General features: G+C 44.5%; 1 protein-coding gene across 1 annotated transcript in view; it reads left to right on the top strand.

The window, feature by feature from the left end:
• Positions 1-22,298, top strand: part of MTG1 (mitochondrial ribosome associated GTPase 1) — a 408,689-nt gene that overhangs the window by 30,634 nt on the left and 355,757 nt on the right. The window contains exon 2 of the mRNA XM_040435854.1: positions 1,747-1,811. Coding sequence (XP_040291788.1) covers positions 1,747-1,811 — 65 coding nt within the window. The remainder of the gene's footprint in view (positions 1-1,746; positions 1,812-22,298) is intronic.

Raw genomic sequence — 22,298 nt, 5'->3', positions numbered from 1 at the left:
AACAGCGCCACCCACAGATCCCCCTCTCCATAACAGCGCCACCCACAGATCCCCCTCTCCATAACAGCGCCACCCACAGATGAATTTCATTCATGAAAAAGAATTATTAATAAAATCATTTAAAAAAATGTATTTTAAAAGTATTTGGGCAAAAAGGCAGTTTCGGTTTTCGGTCAAGGGCATCCTGAATTTTCGGTTTCGGACCAGAATTTTCATTTCGGTGCACCCCTGACGGACACCATGTGGAGTTGCCTTTACAGAATTTGTCCAGGTTTTTTATTTTTTTGTAAATCCCTAACCTAACAGGATTGTGAAGAAAGTTATATTTGCTTGCTCCCCACTGCGACATTCTGACTCTGTGGTTCCTGGGCTGTGTTCACTGCACTTCTGTACCCCGCCTGTAAACTTCCTGCGTTGATAGGGTTATGTGTGCTGCTGCAGCTTTTTTCTGGCCTAATGGTGACGTGTTCCCAAACGTCATAACCTTGCTGGAGTACATAAGTATAAGTTAAATAGTTAAGTGTAATTAGTGAACATATTGAGAGAGCTGTCAGTGGGTAGGATTCCTATGCACAGAAAGAGCAAGGATATAATTGAATAAATTGAAAGTTCAAATTACTGTTTCTCCCCAAAATTGTACATCAGTCTGCTTAGCTCTTTCTGGTGCTTGAAGATCAAATACCCTAAATGCTGGCTGCATACCATACTCTCATTCAGTTTGACAGGTTCCCTTTAACTCAGAATAATGGCAAACACTTTTCTCTGTGTTTTTTGTACCTTTTGAGATTCCTTAGAACAATGGGTGCAGAAACCGCACAAAAACTGCAACAAAATACACATATTGCATGTGGTTTTTGCTGAAGAAAATCCATCAGATTTCACCCTCCCCATTGAGAAGGATAAAAACCTCAAGAGAAATCCACTGTATAAGGGCCCATGCACGCTAACGTATTTTTGGTCCGCATCCTATCCGCTTTTTTGCAGGTCAGACCCATTCACTTCAGTGGGGCCGCAAAAGATGCAGATAGCACACCGTGTACTGTCCGCATCCGTATGTCTGTTCCGTGGTATCCGCAAAAATATAGAACATGTCCTATTCTTGTCTGCATTATGTAACAATAAAAGGATGCAGAAAAACTGCGTTACTGCGGTTTTGAATGTCGATTCAGGACTCATGCACATGACCGTTCCCTGTTTTGTGGTCCGCAAATTGCAAAATCTGCAAAACACGGATACCGGCCGTGTCCGTTCTGCATTTTGCGGACCACAAAACGGGCATCGGTCATGTGCATGAGCTGTTGATCGACATGCTGCGGATTTTTCTGCTGCATTTTTATATGCAGCATATGAATATCTGAATTCTCATCCAATTTGCTGGTACTGTACAACGCTGTGAATTTGCCACATCGAAATCTTCAAAGTCAAATCGGCAGCTAATCAGTCTTTCAGGGGAAATAGAGAGGGGGCGGGGGAAGGGAAAACTGGGTCGCTTCCTCCTTGTAACCCCTTCTCTAATGATCCTCTACACTGGGGGGATCAACAAGCTCATCCTAAAAAGGGCGATCCCACTGTGTGTCTTCTTCCTCCTGGTGTAACCCTTGATATCCCTATCAAGCCTGACTTTTATCTAGATCTCCAGCTACCCCTGTTTCTTGCTTACCTACAGAGTAGAGAATTGGTAAAGTTCTCAAACACTTGCCTTTCTTAGTTACGATGCTACACTGAATAATACATTTTTTTCTGCAGGGCTTAAACAGATGAGAGCAAAACTTTCCAAAGTTGACTGCATTTTGGAAGTACATGATGCCCGAATATCCTTTTGTAAGTGGAACAAGGCATTTTACCTCTTAGTGACCAGCCTGTTTTGGGCCTTAAATGGGTTGGCCGGTTTCCTATATTGATCACCTATCCCAGGACACCAATATCAGATAAGCAGAGTCCAATTCCTGGCACCCCTACTGATCAGCTGTTTGAAGAGAATGCATTCTCTGTCCCTGTGAGGAGGTAAACAGTGAAATCTGGTGTAATTACAGCTCCTCTGTCCCATTCACTTCAATGGGAAGGAGCAGACAGAGTGTAACTACTCCTTCCCATCAAAATGAAGGCGACAAGGTTTACACAATTAACTTTTGTAGGATCCTGCACATCCCCTTGTAGGATCCTGCACATCCCCTTTAAGTCATCTTTGCAGCTGATTGGCTGCAGCGGTCACATGCTTCCCTGCTACAGTTTTGAAATAAGCAGAGGCAGGAAGGAAAGCATCGGCACTACAGAAAATGGCGCAGGATATTTGGGTGAGTATAGCATTTAAAAAAAAAAAAAATTTAAGTTGGAGATCTCAGATTAGTCAGATTAACCCACGTGTTGCCAATCTCTGATCTTTTGGCACTTGTCACGGGAGTGTCCGTGACCTCCGGGCACCCAGGACCGACCTTATCCAGGTGAGACTTGTGAAAGACTTCCACCAAGCGACTGGCATTCACGTCGGATGCTGGCACCCACATCCTCTCTTCTGGTCCATAACCCTTTCAATAGACAAGATACTGAACTGAAGATACTGAAGGGATCTACGGAGAACTCGAGAGTCGACTATCTTGGTGATCTGAAATTCCAAACTACCCTCCACCATGACAGGAGCGGGTGGCTAGGAAGACGGCTCCAAAGGTTCAACATATCTCTTCAACAAAGATTTGTGAAACACATTATGAATTTTCAGGACCTGAGGAAGTTCAAGACGAAAAGCTACAGGATTAATGATGGCAGTGATCTTATATGGACCAATAACTCTTGGACCCAACTTCCAAGAAGGTACCTTTAACTTAATGTTTCTTGTGGACAGCATATATTTAACCACCTCAGCCCCCAGTGCTTAAACACCCTGAAAGACCAGGCCACTTTTTACACTTCTGACCTACACTACTTTCACCGTTTATTGCTCGGTCATGCAACTTACCACCCAAATGAATTTTACCTCCTTTTCTTCTCACTAATAGAGCTTTCATTTGGTGGTATTTCTTTGCTGCTGACATTTTTACTTTTTTTGTTATTAATCGAAATTTAACGATTTTTTTGCAAAAAAATGACATTTTTCACTTTCAGGTGTAAAATTTTGCAAAAAAAAACGACATCCATATAGAAATTTTGCTCTAAATTTATAGTTCTACATGTCTTTGATAAAAAAAAAATGTTTGGGTAAAAAAAAAATGGTTTGGGTAAAAGTTATAGCGTTTACAAACTATGGTACAAAAATGTGAATTTCCGCTTTTTGAAGCAGCTCTGACTTTCTGAGCACCTGTCATGTTTCCTGAGGTTCTACAATGCCCAGACAGTACAAACACCCCACAAATGACCCCATTTCTGAAAGTAGACACCCTAAGGTATTCGCTGATGGGCATAGTGAGTTCATGGAAGTTTTTATTTTTTGTCACAAGTTAGTGGAATATGAGACTTTGTATGAAAAAAAAAAAAAAAAAAAAAAAAATCATCATTTTCCACTAACTTGTGACAAAAAATAAAAAATTCTAGGAACTCGCCATGCCCCTCACGGAATACCTTGGGGTGTCTTCTTTCCAAAATGGGGTCACTTGTGGGGTAGTTATACTGCCCTGGCATTCTAGGGGCCCAAATGTGTGGTAAGGAGTTTGAAATCAAATTCTGTAAAAATTGACCTGTGAAATCCGAAAGGTGCTCTTTGGAATATGGGCCCCTTTGCCCACCTAGGCTGCAAAAAAGTGTCACACATCTGGTATCTCCGTACTCAGGAGAAGGTGGGGAATGTGTTTTGGGGTGTCATTTTATATATACCCATGCTGGGTGAGAGAAATATCTTGGCAAAAGACAACTTTTCCCATTTTTTTATACAAAGTTGGCATTTGACCAAGATATTTATCTCACCCAGCATGGGTATATGTAAAAAGACACCCCAAAACACATTCCTCAACTTCTCCTGAGTACGGAGATACCAGATGTGTGACACTTTTTTGCAGCCTAGGTGGGCAAAGGGCCCCAAATTCCTTTTAGCAGGGCATTTTTAGACATTTGGATACCAGACTTCTTCTCACGCTTTGGGGCCCCTAAAATGCCAGGGCAGTATAAATACCCCACATGTGACCCCATTTTGGAAAGAAGACACCCCAAGGTATTCAATGAGGGGCATGGCGAGTTCATTGAAAAAAAAAAAATTTGGCACAAGTTAGCGGAAATTGATTTTTTTTGATTTTGTTCTCACAAAGTCTCCCTTTCCGCTAACTTGGGACAAAAATTTCAATCTTTCATGGACTCAATATGCCCCTCAGCGAATACCTTGGGCTGTCTTCTTTCCAAAATGGTGTTATTTGTGGGGTGTTTGTACTGCCCTGGCATTTGAGGGTCTCCGCAATCATTACATGTATGCCCAGCATTAGGAGTTTCTGCTATTCTCCTTATATTGAGCATACGGGTAATGAGATTTTTTTTTTCCGTTCAGCCTCTGGGCTGAAAGAAAAAAATGAACGGCACAGATTTCTTCATTCGCATCGATCAATGTGGATGAAAAAATCTCGGCCAAAAAAAGAAAAAAGGAGGGGAAAGGCGTCTGCCAGGACATAGGAGCTCCGCCCAACATCCATACCCACTTCAGCTCGTATGCCCTGGCAAACCAGATTTCTCCATTCACATCAATCGATGTGGATGAATAAATCATTGCCGGGATTTTTTTTTTTATATATACAAAGTGTTTGCCAAAGTATATGAACACCGCCACCTCCTCAGCTCATATGCCTTGGCAAACATATCTTTTACTGCAGAGGAGAAATCTCGTCTTGCAGCGCCGCATACACCGACTTGCGTGTAATCTGACAGCAGCGCAATGCTTCTGTCCGAATGCACATCAGTGCTGCAGCTGGTCGATCGGATGGTCCACCTGGAAGGTAAAAAAAACAAAACAAAAAAGAAAAAACCAGGCCGCAAAGCAATAACTTTATTAACTTTAGAACAGAACATATTAACTTTTTTAAACTTTTTTAACTTTTTTACTTACCGGTAATTTTTTTTTTGTTTTGTTTTTTTTACCTTTATAGAACAAACCTCTCCTTCCCCATGGGACAATGTGCAAAGCGCAAATCGCCCAAAGATGTGGCGAAGTACGTTATGCACTTTATCCCAGGTGAAAGGAGAGGTTTGCAGCAGCTGTGAGAGAAAGGGCCCTAATAGCCCTGTGTGCCTGTCCTGGTGAGATGTGATCCCTATGCTAGGTGTACCTGTGTGTGGTACTTCCGGAAACACTCTCCTAAGCATAGGGCAGGGTGGTCCGGACAGTCAGGACAGAAATAGCGGGTGTCACGCCTTATTCCACTCCTGCTACAGACACGACATTTTTTTCGGGGTGGCGGTTGGGTTGAGGTACCAGCAACGACACTGGGGAAATGTCGCTCGTGTAGACGGCTAACTACACTGGTGGATGGGGCCACGGAACCTCCTGGGTAAAGGAGGTTCTCGATGATCTCTTCCTGGAATTTGAGGAAGGATCGTGTTCTCCCAGCCTTACTGTAGAGAACAAAACTATTGTAGAGCGCCAATTGAATTAAATATACAGACACCTTCTTATACCAGCGTCTGGTTCTGCGGGAAACTAAATAGGGAGCCAACATCTGGTCATTGAAGTCCACCCCTCCCATGAGCGCATTATAGTCGTGGACTGAGAGGGGCTTTTCAATGACACGGGTTGCCCTTTGAATTTGTATTGTCGTGTCTGCGTGAATGGAGGAGAGCATGTAAACGTCACGCTTGTCTCTCCATTTCACCGCGAGCAGTTCTTCGTTACACAAGGCAGCCCTCTCCCCCCTTGCAAGACGGGTGGTTACAAGCCGTTGGGGGAAGCCCACGCGACTAGTTCGCGCGGTGCCACAGGCGCAAATCCGTTCTAGAAACAAATGCCTAAAGAGGGCCACACTTGTGTAAAAATTGTCCACATAAAGATGGTACCCCTTGCCGAATAAGGGTGACACCAAGTCCCAGACTGTCTTCCCACTGCTCCCCAGGTAGTCAGGGCAACCGACCGGCTCCAGGGTCTGATCTTTTCCCTCATAGATCCGAAATTTGTGGGTATAGCCTGTGGCCCTTTCACAGAGCTTATACAATTTGACCCCATACCGGGCACGCTTGCTTGGGATGTACTGTTTGAAGCCAAGGCGCCCGGTAAAATGTATTAGGGACTCGTCTACGCAGATGTTTTGCTCAGGGGTATACAAATCTGCAAATTTCTGGTTGAAATGGTCTATGAGGGGCCGAATTTTGTGGAGCCGGTCAAAAGCTGGGTGGCCTCTGGGACGGGAGGTGGTGTTGTCGCTAAAGTGCAGGAAACGCAGGATGGCCTCAAATCGTGTCCTGGACATAGCAGCAGAGAACATGGGCATGTGATGAATTGGGTGCGTTGACCAATATGACCGCAATTCATGCTTTTTTGTCAGGCCCATGTTGAGGAGAAGGCCCAGAAAAATTTTAAGTTCGGAAACTTGGACTGGTTTCCACCGGAAAGGCTGGGCATAAAAGCTTCCCGGGTTTGCGGTTATAAATTGTGTGGCATATTGGTTGGTCTCTGCCACGACTAAGTCCAAGAGCTCCGCAGTCAAGAACAGCTCAAAAAATCCCAGGGCCGTACTGATCTGAGCCGTCTCAACCCGAACTCCAGACTGGGCGGTGAAAGGGGGAACTACTGGTGCGGCTGAAGTTGGTGACTGCCAATCAGGGTTTGCCAGCACCTCAGGGATTCTAGGGGCTCTACGGGGCCTGTCTGTGCGGTGGCTGCGACGGGGTAACTAGTGCACGTGCCACCGTACCAGCTTCAACTGCCCTTCTGGTGCTCGCTACTTCACCATGTTGTACGGCAGTGCTGGTACTAGGTCCAGGAAGGGCTGCGCTGCTGGTGTATGCCTCACCACGTGATCCGGCAGCGACAGCCCCACTCTGCTGCTCTTGAAGCGGATCCTGCATAACCTGTGGTCTAGCGACACGGGGCCGGGTACGCCTGGTGCTGCCAGGGACCTCAACCTCCTCGTCCGAACTTTGGGTCAGAGAGCCACTGCTTTCTACAGGTTCATATTCTGACCCGCTAGATTCATCAGATGAGGGTTCCCACTCCTCATCCGACTGGGTCAGAATCCTGTAGGCCTCTTCAGAAGAATACCCCCTGTTTGACATTTGGACTACTAAATTTAGGGGTATTCCCTGAGACTACCCAAGAAAAAAAGCAAGCCTGTCTTACAAAGGGGAGGCTAGCGAAGTACCGGAGGCCGCTGCGGTTGATAAAAAATATCAAAACTGATTTTTTTATCGCCGCAGAGCGTGTAAAGTGAATGTGCAGTGATCAAAAAAAAAAATTTTTTTGTCACTGCGGTGGGCGGGCGTGGGTGAACGCACGTGTGGGCGACCGATCAGGCCTGATCGGGCAAACACTGCGTTTTGGGTGGAGGGCGAACTAAAGTGACACTAATACTATTATAGATCTGACCGTGATCAGTTTTGATCACTTACAGATACTATAAAAGTACAAATGCTGATTAGCGATACGCTAAACAGCGAATAAAAGTGACTGCGGTGCGGTGGGGTGGGCGCTAACTGACGCTAACTACCTAACCAAGGGGCCTAAACTATCCCTAAAACCTAACAGCCAATACTAGTGAAAAAAAAAAGTGTCAGTTTACACTGATCACTTTTTGTCTTTCACTAAGTGATTGACAGGGGGGCGATCAAGGGGTTAATTTGGATGATGGGGGTGATGGATGGTGATCAGGGGCTAAGGGCAGTGTTTGGTGTGTACTCACAGTGATGTCTGCTTCTCTGCTGGATCCAACCGACGAAAAGGACCAGCAGAGAAGCAGAGAAGCCATATAACAGATCATATTTACTAATATGATCTGTTATCTGTCTTGTGATTCGATTTTTTAAAAATCAGCAACCTGCCAGCGACGATCATTGGCTGGCAGGTTGCTGATGAAATACTCCTCTAACTTTTGCCGGCCCGCGATGCGCATGCGCGGGCCGGCTGTGACCGAAATCTCGCGTCTCGCGAGATGACGCGCCGGCGCGTCCAGGAGGAATGAATCAACCACCTCCAGGACGCGTCTGTGCGTACAGCGGTCCGGAGGTGGTTAAATAACCATGGGGAGATAATGGTCACTCTTAATAACCAACAGATGGGTACCCAAATATAAATACAAGAAAAAACTGAATTAGTGGGTGACCTCAATTAAGACTTAACTCACTAATCACTCAGTGGTGAATAAATACAGTATTGCTATATTAGTTCCAGGGGAAATAGAGAGGGGGCGGGGGAAGGGAAAACTGGGTTGCTTCCTCCTTGTAAGCCTTCTTCTAATGATCCTCTACACTGGGGATCAACAAGCTCACCCTAAACAGGGCGATCCCACTATGTGTCTCTTTCCTCCTAGTGTAACCCTTGATAACCCTATGCCGCACCAATTGACTGCCCAGCTTCGTCAGGGAAAGGGAGCAAGCGGAGGAACTGACACCTGGCACAATAAAAGGAAACACAAAGATCTAGCTACATAAAGCAAATACGCAGGTATAATGTCCTGCCCAGGCATAGACATGTAATTATGCACAGAAAAACAAACAGTATATAGCTATGTCCCAGTATCACTCTGCCCGATGCGTTTCATTGGCCTAAGGCCAACTTATCAGGGGATTTACACGAATGAAATACAGCAATGAAATAACAAAAGATTAAGCAATAGATAAAGTGCAAATAACAAGTAAAACTTAGCTTAAAGGAAACCTGTCACCTCTACTATGCTATCCTCACTGAGCGTTTCTAAATGTTCATTGTGTTACCCTAAACATATAAATTGCACTTTTAATTTCATTTGCAGACGAATTCAATAAGTATTATGCATTTTTGTACTTCCCGCCTTTTATGCAAATTAACATAAGAGTCATATCTTTCTTGTGTGACCAGAGAAGAGTCATATTTTCAAGCTCTGACTGTCATATATCTTCTATGTGAAAAGAATCTTCATATAAAAGAGAGGATAAAAAATATAAAAATATTATCCTTCAGGCGGACATAAAAAAACGCCTCTAAGTTCTTTTTATCAAATATCTTAATTTGATTTGTGCAAGCAGTGAAACAAAGGGACAATTGTATATGCAAAATATATAATAGTTTATTATAAAAACAAAGAATATAAAAACAATACAACTGCAAAACAAATGATGAAGTTACAACGTAACATCCAAAATGTACCACACGGTGGTGTTAACACACCCCTATCTGATCAGCACAGTATGATTTATTGATTTATGACAACCAGTGTCATACTTTTAACAAACGGACTCATATACCAAGAGAAACTTAGGATCTTCTGTTATCAAACAGGCTATAACAATAAAACACGGATATACAGGAAAATAACTGTTATCCCTTGACTCTGTTCTCCTATGACCAATCAAAAATATGATATTAATATGATAAAATATTCAACTCGGCAATCAGACTGAGGAAAATAACTTTCCAAGGGTTTAGTCCTCTTTTCAAATAATGTCAGATCTTCCATTAACAATATGCATCTTTGCTAAGAGAATAATCAGCATTATGGAGGCACCTAACACTATATATTCCCACAATATGGGAACTCTTGGCTATATACCGAGAGAAATATCTTATTAATATCACGAGTAGTAAACAAAATATACGTTACCGGGTCAAAGGTAGACAGAGTTCAGATGGGACCAGTTCTAAAGAACTTTCTTAGTAATCCAAAAAGAATAATCCAAGTTTCTTCTGGTAAAGTTTTTCTTTTTGATTGAATGAATGGATGGATGAATGGATATATGGATCCTTTTCTCTAGCCCCCTTATGCTACTCCGCACACGAGTAATTATTCCCCCCCCTTATCTAAGAATCATCCCCTTTTAGATTAGGGATTCCCAATCAGGTAAGGTGGGTGTACTCGCATGCTAATAACATCATGATGTCATATCAAACTCCTAATATGGTATAGAACAAATAATGAAATAATATAATATTGTCCATCTGCCTCCAGATGACACTGTGGTACTATAGATGAACATCACAACTTTTAAGCATTAAAATTAAATATCTAATAATATGTTCTCATGACTTCGTTGACCTTTTTATATAAATCATTGAGGAAGGTCTTTCCCTGACACTTTTAATTACCTATATCCTGCACTTGTTGGAGAGTTGTCTGTCTCTCCTATCTTTTTGAAATATAGGTTGACTTGATGAAAATTTTATATAGTGGCTTTGATGCTTGGCATCGGAATTTGTACATTTCACTTATCTACATCCATGAATAACTATTGTTTGAAATAGCATTTTTATATCCCAGAAATCCAATTAACATAAACTCACTTATTTCTGTACCTTCTACAATACCTTCTAAATGGTAAATACATGGTATGGACATATATATAAATCGATACATTGTTACACATAGATAACACATTATATGAATTATTGATTAACATATGTTGTAAACTATCTATATATATATATATATATATATATATATATATATATATATATATATATATATTATAATATAAATATATAAATTGAACCTCATACAGCAGGTGTGCCTCAAGGATATGAGTCCTTATCAAGTAACCTTGTTCCCTCCAGACAGAGATGTCTTAGGGAGTTGACTTACTCCTTACAGATGGTCCCATATCTTTAGCAATAACTTTTAAATACAATGTCCGTTTATGTTCACAATAATTTTTTATATAAACTGAACTTGCCATGAACTCATCTTGGCTTTTTTTTCAGCCACATAATAGAACTTTGGTTCAGGCTGATCTTATTCTTAACCACCTCAGCCCCCAGTGCTTAAACACCCTGAAAGACCAGGCCACTTTTACACTTCTGACCTACACTACTTTCACCGTTTATTGCTCGGTCATGCAACTTACCACCCAAATGAATTTATCATCCTTTTCTTCTCACTAATAGAGCTTTTATTTGGTGGTATTTCATTGCTGCTGACATTTTTACTTTTTTTGTTATTAATCGAAATTTAACGATTTTTTTTGCAAAAAAATGACATTTTTCACTTTCAGTTGTAAAATTTTGCAAAAAAAACGAGATCCATATATAAATTTTGCTCTAAATTTATTGTTCTACATGTCTTTGATAAAAAAAAAATGTTTGGGTACAAAAAAAATGGTTTGGGTAGAAGTTATAGCGTTTACAACTATGGTACAAAAATGTGAATTTCCGCTTTTTGAAGCAGCTCTGACTTTCTGAGCACCTGTCATGTTTCCTGAGGTTCTACAATGCCCAGACAGTACAAACACCCCACAAATGACCCCATTTCGGAAAGTAGACACCCTAAGGTATTCGCTGATGGGCATAGTGAGTTCATAGAACTTTTTATTTTTTGTCACAAGTTAGCGGAAAATGATGATGATTTTTTTCTTTTTTTTTCTTACAAAGTCTCATATTCCACTAACTTGTGACAAAAAATAAAAAGTTCTATGAACTCACTATGCCCATCACGAAATACCTTGGGGTCTCTTCTTTCCAAAATGGGGTCACTTGTGGGGTAGTTATACTGCCCTGGCATTCTAGGGGCCCAAATGTGTGGTAAGGAGTTTGAAATCAAATTCTGTAAAAAATGACCAGTGAAATCCGAAAGGTGCTCTTTGGAATATGGGCCCCTTTGCCCACCTAGGCTGCAAAAAAGTGTCACACATCTGGTATCTCCGTATTCAGGAGAAGTTGGGGAATGTGTTTTGGGGTGTCTTTTTACATATACCCATGCTGGGTGAGATAAATATCTTGGTCAATTGCCAACTTTGTATAAAAAAATGGGAAAAGTTGTCTTTTGCCAAGATATTTCTCTCACCCAGCATGGGTATATGTAAAATGACACCCCAAAACACATTCCCCAACTTCTCCTGAATACGGAGATACCAGATGTGTGACACTTTTTTGCAGCCTAGGTGGGCAAAGGGGCCCATATTCCAAAGAGCACCTTTCGGATTTCACTGGTCATTTTTTACAGAATTTGATTTCAAACTCCTTACCACACATTTGGGCCCCTAGAATGCCAGGGCAGTATAACTACCCCACAAGTGACCCCATTTTGGAAAGAAGAGACCCCAAGGTATTCGCTGATGGGCATAGTGAGTTCATGGAAGTTTTTATTTTTTGTCACAAGTTAGTGGAATATGAGACTTTGTATGAAAAAAAAAAAAAAAATCATCATTTTCCACTAACTTGTGACAAAAAATAAAAAATTCTAGGAACTTGCCATGCCCCTCACGGAATACCTTGGGGTGTCTTCTTTCCAAAATGGGGTCACTTGTGGGGTAGTTATACTGCCCTGGCATTTTCCAGGGGCCCTAATGTGTGGTAAGTAGGTAAATGACCTGTGAAATCCGAAAGGTGCTCTTTGGAATGTGGGCCCCTTTGCCCACCTAGGCTGCAAAAAAGTGTCACACATCTGGTATCTCCGTATTCAGGAGAAGTTGGGGAATGTGTTTTGGGGTGTCATTTTACATATACCCATGCTGGGTGAGAGAAATATCTTGGCAAAAGACAACTTTTCCCATTTTTTTATACAAAGTTGGCATTTGACCAAGATATTTATCTCACCCAGCATGGGTATATGTAAAATGACACCCCAAAACACATTCCCCAACTTCTCCTGAATACAGAGATGCCACATGTGTGACACTTTTTTGCAGCCTAGGTGGGCAAAGGGGCCCAAATTCCTTTTAGGAGGGCATTTTTAGACATTTGGATACCAGACTTCTTCTCACGCTTTGGGGCCCCTAAAATGCCAGGGCAGTATAAATACCCCACATGTGACCCCATTTTGGAAAGAAGACACCCCAAGGTATTCAATGAGGGGCATGGCGAGTTCATAGAAAAAAAAAATTTTGGCACAAGTTAGCGGAAATAGATTTATTTGATTTTTTTTTTCTCACAAAGTCTCCCTTTCCGCTAACTTGGGACAAAAATTTCAATCTTTCATAGACTCAATATGCCCCTCAGCGAATACCTTGGGGTGTCTTCTTTCCAAAATGGTGTTATTTGTGGGGTGTTTGTACTGCCCTGGCATTTGAGGGTCTCCGCAATCATTACATGTATGCCCAGAATTAGGAGTTTCTGCTATTCTACTTATATTGAGCATACAGGTAATGAGATTTTTTTTTTTCCGTTCAGCCTCCGGGCTGAAAGAAAAAAATGAACAGCACAGATTTCTTCATCGCATCGATCAATGTGGATGAAAAATTCTCTGCCAAAAAAAGAAAAAGGAGGGGGAAAGGCGTTTGCCAGGACATAGGAGCTCCGCCCAACATCCATACCCACTTAGCTCGTATGCCCTGGCAAACCAGATTTCTCCATTCACATCAATCGATGTGGATGAATAAATCATTGCCGGGATTTTTTTTTTTATATATACAAAGTGTTTGCCAAAGTATATGAACACCGCCACCTCCTCAGCTCATATGCCTCGGCAAATGTATCTTTTACTGCAGAGGAGAAATCTCGTCTTGCAGCGCCGCATACACCGACTTGCGTGTAATCTGACAGCAGCGCAATGCTTCTGTCCGAATGCACATCAGTGCTGCAGCTAGTCGATCGGTTGGTCCACCTGGAAGGTAAAAAAAACAAAACAAAAAAGAAAAAACCAGGCCGCAACGCAATAAATTTATTAACTTTTGAACAGAACATATTAAACTTTTTTTTAACTTTTTTAACTGAACGTTAACTTTTTTACTTACCGGTATTTTTTTGTTTGTTTAGTTTTTTTTACCTTTATAGAACAAACCTCTCCTTCCCCATGGGACAATGTGCAAAGCGCAAATCGCCCAAAGATGTGGCGAAATACGTTATGCACTTTATCCCAGGTGAAAGGAGAGGTTTGCAGCAGCTGTGAGTAAAAGGGCCCTAATAGCCCTGTGTGCCTGTCCTGTGAGATGCAATCCCTATGCTAGGTGTACCTGTGTGTGGTACTTCCGGAAACTCTTACCAAAGCATAGGGCAGGGTGGTCAGGACAGAAATAGCGGGTGTCACGCCTTATTCCACTCCTGCTACAGACACGACATCTTTTTCGGGGTGACGGTTGGGTTGAGGTACCAGGAACGACACTGGGGAAATGTCGCTTGTGTAGACGGCTAACTACACTGGTGGATGGGGCCACGGAACCTCCTGGATACAGGAGGTTCTCGATGATCTCTTCCTGGAATTTGAGGAAGGATCCTGTTCTCCCAGCCTTACTGTAGAAAAACAAAACTATTATACAGCGCCAATTGAATTAAATATACAGACACCTTCTTATACCAGCGTCTGGTTCTGCGGGAAACTAAATACGGAGACAACATCTGGTCATTGAAGTCCACCCCTCCCATGAGTGCATTATAGTCGTGGACACAGAGGGGCTTTTTAATGACACGGGTTGCTCGCTCAATTTGGATTGTCGTGTCTGCGTGAATGGAGGAGAGCATGTAAACGTCACGCTTGTCTCTCCATTTCACCGCAAGCAGTTCTTTGTTACACAAGGCAGCCCTCTCCCCCCTTGCAAGACGGGTGGTTACAAGCCGTTGGGGGAAGCCCACGCGACTAGTTCGCGCGGTGCCACAGGCGCAAATCCGTTCTAGAAACAAATGCCTAAAGAGGGCCACACTTGTGTAGAAATTGTCCACATAAAGATGGTACCCCTTGCCGAATAAGGGTGACACCAAGTCCCAGACTGTCTTCCCACTGCTCCCCAGGTAGTCAGGGCAACCGACCGGCTCCAGGGTCTGATCTTTTCCCTCATAGACACGAAATTTGTGGGTATAGCCTGTGGCCCTTTCACAGAGCTTATACAATTTGACCCCATACCGGGCACGCTTGCTTGGGATGTATTGTTTGAAGCCAAGGCGCCCGGTTAAATGTATTAGGGACTCGTCTACGCAGATGTTTTGCTCGGGGGTATACAAATCTGCAAATTTCTGGTTGAAGTGGTCTATGAGGGGCCGAATTTTGTGGAGCCGGTCAAAAGCTGGGTGGCCTCTGGGACGGGAGGTGGTGTTGTCGCTAAAATGCAGGAAACGGAGGATGGCCTCAAATCGTGCCCTGGACATAGCAGCAGAGAACATGGGCATGTGATGAATCGGGTTCGTGGACCAATATGACCGCAATTCATGCTTTTTAGTTAGACCCATGTTGAGGAGAAGGCCCAAAAAAAATTTAAGTTCGGAAACTTGGACTGGTTTCCACCGGAAAGGCTGGGCATAATAGCTTCCCGGGTTGGCGGATATAAATTGTGTGGCATACCGGTTTGTCTCTGCCACGACTAAGTCCAAGAGCTCCGCAGTCAAGAACAGCTCAAAAAATCCCAGGGCCGAACCGATTTGAGCCGTCTCAACCCGAACTCCAGACTGGGCGGTGAAAGGGGGAACTAATGGTGCGGCTGAAGTTGGTGACTGCCAATCAGGGTTTGCCAGCACCTCAGGGATTCTAGGGGCTCTACGGGCCTGTCTGTGCGGTGGCTGCGACGGGGTAACTAGTGCACATGCCACCGTACCAGCTTCAACTGCCCTTCTGGTGCTCGCCACGTCACCATGTTGTACGGCAGTGCTGGTACTAGGTCCAGGGAGGGCTGCGCTGCTGGTGTATGCCTCACCACGTGATCCGGCAGCGACAGCCCCACTCTGCTGCTCTTGAAGCGGATCCTGCGTAACCTGTGGTCTAGCGACACGGGGCCGGGTACGCCTGGTGCTGTCAGGGACCTCCACCTCCTCGTCCGAACTTTGGGTCAGAGAGCCACTGCTTTCCACAGGTTCATATTCTGACCCGCTAGATTCGTCAGATGAGGGTTCCCACTCCTCATCCGACTGGGTCAGAATCCTGTAGGCCTCTTCAGAAGAATACCCCCTGTTTGACATTTTGGACTACTAAATTTAGGGGTATTCCCTGAGACTACCCAAGAAAAAAAAGCAAGCCTGTCTTACAAAGGGGAGGCTAGCGAAGTACCGGAGGCCGCTGCGGTTGATAAAAAATATCAAAACTGATTTTTTTATCGCTGCAGTGCGTGTAAAATGAATGTGCAGTGATAAAAAAAAAATATATTTTTTGTCACTGCGGTGGGGCGGGCGTGGGTGAATGCACGTGTGGGCGACCGATCAGGCCTGATCGGGCAAACACTGCGTTTTGGGTGGAGGGCGAGCTAAGGTGACACTAATACTATTATAGATCTGACCGTGATCAGTTTTGATCACTTACAGATACTATAAAAGTACAAATGCTGATTAGCGATACGCTAGTCAGTGAATAAAAGTGACTGCGGTGCGGTTGGCACTAACTGACGCTAACTACCTAACCAAGGGGCCTAAACTATCCCTAAAACCTAACAGTCAATACCAGTGAAAAAAAAAAGTGACAGTTTACACTGATCACTTTTTTTCCTTTCACTAGTGATTGACAGGGGCGATCAAAGGGGTGATCAAAGGGTTAATTGGGGTGCAGGGGGGTGATCTGGGGCTAAGGTGTAGTGTTTGGTGTACTCACAGTTCAGTCTGCTCCTCTGCTGGATCCAACCGACGAAAAGGACCAGCACAGGAGCAGACAAGCCATATAACAGATCCTATTTACTAATATGATCTGTTATATGACTTGTGATTGGATGATCGTTGCTGGCAGGCTGGTGACGAACTTGTTCTTTAAATTTTGCCGGCCCGCGATGCGCATGCGCGGGCCGGCTTTGAGCGAAATCTCGCGTCTCGCGAGATGACGCGTATATGCGTGATTGTGCGCAGCGCTGCCACCTCCGGAACGCGAATCTGCGTTAGGCGGTCCGGAGGTGGTTATAGGCAATGAGATGAGCATTCATTTTGATTATAATGTCATTAGATAATATTTTATACGTAGGAAAATGCACAACAGACTTATCTCAGGTTAATTTGCATATGTATCGAATCGTTTTTTTACACAATAAAAGCAGACAGCGCTACATGGAACATGGTTAGCACTCCAGCTCTTAACTTAAATTTCTTAACTCATCTCGTTATCTTGAGACAAAAGCCATTGAAAAGCAATTGAAGGTGTTTGCTTAGATTAGATAAAACAACTCAGAAAAATCAGAAAAAAGGAGTGTTAACTCTGCTCCATCCGTATGGGGACTAGGTATTGCGGATGTGCTAAAGGCCATCTAGCAACCCCATGTCCTCAGCTCTATACCCAAAATCCAGGTGACAGGTTCCCTTTAACAACAACGGCAGAGGCTTAATCTGGTCAATCTAATGGAGTACTTTGACCTCATAGCACAGCCCTCTACTTTCTCTGAAGTTTGTGGCTGCAGAACATGTAAAGGCATGAAAGTGGGCCTTTTAAAGAGAGCCGCGCTGCACATAGGCCGCATCCCATCCGGCAAATGACCCGTCACGTGATCGGGGAGCCATGACATCACAGTCACATGGGCCATCGCATGATCAGACGGCGGTCGGCGCGGCAGTCACAGGATCAATGATGGGAGTGCCTGTAGTATACCAGGCACTCCCCTTCAGTGACGCTGCTAGGAGCCGGTTAAAACAAAGAAGGGGATGTCAGTTAAGTCACAGACATCCCTATCAGTTTTTCCAAAGTAGCGCTACATACAATCAGGCGCCGATCAAAGCGAAAGCAGACTAAGGCTACTTTCACACTCGCGTTTTGTCATGGACGGATCCGCTCAGATAATACAACCGTCTGCATCTGTTCAGAACGGAACAGTTTGTATTATCTTTAACATAGCCAAAGTCAATGGAGGACGGATTCGTTTTCGATTGTGTCAGTGACTTACATTGTGTGCCAGGACGGATCCGTTTGGCTCATTTTCATCAGATGGACACCAAAACACTGCAAGCAGCGTTTTGGTGTCCGTCTCCAAAGCGGAATAGAGACTGAACTGATGCATTCTGAGCGGATCCTTTTACATTCAAAATGCAAACTGATCTGTTTTGAACCGCTTGTGAGAGGATCGATTTTAAGGATGATCATCTGTAGACATTGGGGTATCCTTAAAATCGATCCTGACATCAGTAATGTGATAGCGGAGGCCCCACATCAATTACAGGAGAGGACGCAATTTACTTGACCATCTTGTCCATAGCCACTACAATGGGACATCCAAAAATAATGGGGGATGGTTACATCCCATCTGTGGATGTTACCGCTGTAGTGGCTGTGTAGCTTGCCCACATATCACCCAAGGCCGCACTTTCACCAGTAATGTAACACACGAAAAGATATACCATCAAAAGCTTAATTAACTGTTGGTCTAAAGGAGTGATTTATAGATCAGTATGCGGCTGTAGAATTGAGTATGTGGGTAAAACCACCCGAGAACTTCGAAAAAGAGTGGGCGAGCACCTGGGGATATGCGTTACAAAAGGGATACTCCTCTGGCTAAACATGTTGAACTCCTACGTGGGGGTGACTTTTCTAAGGTGATGTTCATGGGGATTGTATCTATTCTCCCCCCCCCTTACAAAGGGGTGGGAACTGGGAGTGGTACAAAACCACCCAACCAAAGGTGCTTCCTTTGCGGTGAGTTCCAGTGATTGTTTTATCTCACTGGAATCGCATAATCTTACCATGCTATAATGACTGTCTGGTCCTATTATATTAACTAATTCTGCCATATTGAGCCTTTATTCAGTCCTGGCAGAGCTATTCTATACTGCCTTAGTCTACTTTCACACTCGTGTTTTGGCTTTCCGTTTGTGAGATCCGTTCAGGGCTCTCACAAGCGGTCCAAAATGGATCAGTTTGCATTCTGAATAAAAAAGGATCCGGTCAGAATGCTTCAGTTCAGTCTCCATTCTGCTTGCAGCGTTTTGGTGTCCGTCTGATGAAACTGAGCCAAACGGATCTGTCCTGGCACACAATGTAAGTCAATGGGGACGGATCCGTTTTCACTGACACAATCTGGCACAATAAAAAACTGATCTGTCCTCCATTGACTTTGGCTATGTTAAAGATAATACAAACTGATCCGTTCTGAATGGAAGCAGACGGTTGTACTATCTGAGCGGATCCGTCCATGATGGTTCCGCACAAAACGCGAGTGTGAAAGTAGCCTTAGTCTGTTTTTGCTTTGATCGGCGCCTGATTGTATGTAGCGCTACTTTGGAGAAATTGACAGGGATGTCTGTGACATAACTGTCATCCTCTCCTTTGTTTTACCCGCCTCCTAGCAGCGTCACTGAAGGGGAGTGCCTGATATACTACAGGCACTCCCATCATTGATCCTGTGACTGCCGTGCCGCCCCCGTCTGATCATGTGACGACCCATGTGACTGTGATTTCATGGCTCCCCGATCACGTGACGGCTCATGTGCCAGATGGGATGCGGCCTATGTGCAGCGCGGCTGTCTTTAAAAGGCCCACTTGCACGCCTTTTACATGTGCTGCTGTCACAAGCTCGGCTGGATGACTATCGGCTTCAGAGAAAGTAGAGGGCTGTGCTATGAGGGCAAAGTTCTCCATTAGATTGACCAGATGAAGCCTCTGCCGTTGTTGTTAAGCTAAGTTTTACTTGTTATTTGCACTTTATCTATTGCTTAAAGGGGTATTCTCATCTCACTTATTCATCATTCCCTGCAGTCAGCTAGCTGTCCACTTCCTGGTTTTCTGCAGATAAGGCTGGGCGGACTTAGGCAGCTAGAGTGAAGGCCGGCCACACCTCCTTATGACATCACACTGAGAGCTGAGTCCTGCGTGCTAGTTCATGTGAAAAGTATGACTCATCAGTCTGGCAGCCTGCAGTGTCTGAGGCCCCCCCCCTGCTGGGGAATCATCAGAGAGCCATGTGAAGTGAGCTCAGTGTACAGTAAGGCTACTTTCACACTTGCGTTCAGAGCGGATCCGTCTGGTATCTGCACAAACTGATCCGCTCCTATAATGCAAACGATGGTATCCGTTCAGAACGGATCCGTCTGCATTATATTTCAGAAAAAAATCTAAGTGTAAAAGTTAGTCAGACGGATCCGTCCAGACTTTGCATTGAAAGTCCATGGGGGACGGATCCGTTTGAAATTGCACCATATTGTGTCAACTTCAAACGGATCCGTCCCCATTGACTTACATTGTAAGTCTGGACGGATCCGTTTGGCTCCGCACGGCCAGGTGGACACCCGAACGCTGCAAGCTGCGTTCGGGTGTCCGCCTGCTGTGCGGAACGGAGGCCAAACGTTGCCAAACTGAGGCATTCTGAGCGGATCCGCATCCACTCAGAATGCATTGGGGCTGTACGGATCCGTTCGGAGCCGCTTGTGAGAGCCTTCAAACGGAACTCGCAAGCGGAACCCCGAACGCAAGTGTGAAAGTAGTTTTACATGTTCTGTCCTGCAGTCTAAGGGTCCATTCACACATCCGTAATTTGGGTCCGCATTCGTTCCGCAATTTGCAGACCCATTCACTTTCAATGGGGCTGGAACGGATTAGAATCCGCATTTCCGGGCTTCGCATCTGTTTTTTCGGGATCCGTTTTTTCGGGATCCGCTATTCCGTTCCTGAAAAAAATAGAACATGTCCTATTCTTGTTCGCAATTACGGACAAGAACAGGCATATTCTATTAGTGCCGGCAATGTGCGGTCCGCAAAATGCGGAACGGACGTTGCCACTGTCCGTGTTTCGCGGATCCATAAAACGCGTTGCGGACGTGTGAATGGACCCTTATTTGCATATTAATAAAATGCTGGATTTCGGTGCATCCAATCTGTGTAGTTAGTTTACTATGGGTAAGGGTGCATACACAGCAGCCCCCCCAGCATACAATCCCCCCCATCCTCCCCCCCAGTATATAATCTCACACAACAGCCCCCCCAGTATATAATCTCACACAGCAGCCCCCCCCCAGTATATAATCTCACACAGCACCCCCCAGTATATAATCTCACACAGCAGCCCCCCCAAGTATATAATCTCACACAGCAGCCCCCCCCAGTATATAATCTCACACAGCAGCCCCCCCAAGTATATAATCTCACACAGCAGCCCCCCCAAGTATATAATCTCACACAGCAGCCCCCCCAAGTATATAATCTCACACAGCAGCCCCCCCAAGTATATAATCTCACACAGCAGCCCCCCAAGTATATAATCTCACACAGCAGCCCCCCCAAGTATATAATCTCACACAGCAGCCCCCCAGTATATAATCTCACACAGCGCCCCCCCCAGTATATAATGTCACACAGCAGCCCCCCCCCAGTATATAATGTCACACAGCAGCCCCCCCAGTATATAATGTCACACAGCAGCCCCCCCCAGTATATGTCACACAGCAGCCCCCCCAGTATATAATCTCACACAGCAGCCCCCCCCGTATATAATCCCACACAGAATCCCCCCCACTACATACAATTCTCAGCCCCTCCCCAGTAGTTACACCCACCTCTCCAGCACTGTCAGACGCTCTCCCCTCTCAGTGCTGCAGACCTTCCTACTGTGTAAACATTCGGCCGGTGCCTGTGATAACAGAGCGCTCCGGCTGCCGACCCACGTGACCTAGGCCCTGCAAACAGAGCATGCGCAGCTCTGTACGAGGACGTGCTCGTTCATGAATGAATTGAGAGGCCGGCCACTGAATGGATATGGTTCATCTGCACAGGCGCGGCCCATGGAATCGTCGGGCAGCTGTGGCCGTAACTATGGGAGACCATAGACAACAGTGAGGTAGGAGAGAGAGAATTTCATCAAGAAGGGTGGGAATTTGCTTATACAATATATTTACAAAAATGATCATTGGCACCCTATTAACATATTAAACTGTGATCATTGTGATGAGAATACCCCTTTAATCTTTTGTTATTTCATTGCTGTAAGTACCCTGATATGTTGGCCTCAGGCCAATGAAACACATCGGGCAGAGTGATACTGGGACATAGCTATATACTGCTTGTTTTTCTGTGCATCCATGTCTATGCCTGGGCAGGACATTATACCTGCATATTTGCTTTATGTAGCCAGATCTTTAGGTTTCCTTTTATTGTGCCAGGTGTCAGTTCCTCCGCTTGCTCCCTTTCCCTCACGAAGCTGGGCAGTCAATTGGTGCGGCATAGGCATATCAAGGGTTACACTAGGAGGAAGGAGACACAGAGTGGGATCGCCCTGTTTAGGGTGAGCTTGTTGATCCCCAGTGTAGAGGATCATTAGAGGAGGGCTTACTAGGAGGAAGAGACCCAGTTTTCCCTTCCCCTTGCTATATCCTCCTCCTGCCCCCTTTCTATTTCCCCTGGCACTAATATAGCAATACTGTATTTATTCACCACTGAGTGATTTGTGATAAGTGTGTTACA

Source organism: Bufo bufo, chromosome 6 (assembly GCF_905171765.1).
Source record: "Bufo bufo chromosome 6, aBufBuf1.1, whole genome shotgun sequence".
In the NCBI taxonomy this organism is placed as follows: Eukaryota; Metazoa; Chordata; class Amphibia; order Anura; family Bufonidae; genus Bufo; species Bufo bufo.
The sequence above is the reverse complement of the archived record's forward strand: the minus strand, read 5'-3'. Positions and strand labels throughout refer to the sequence as shown.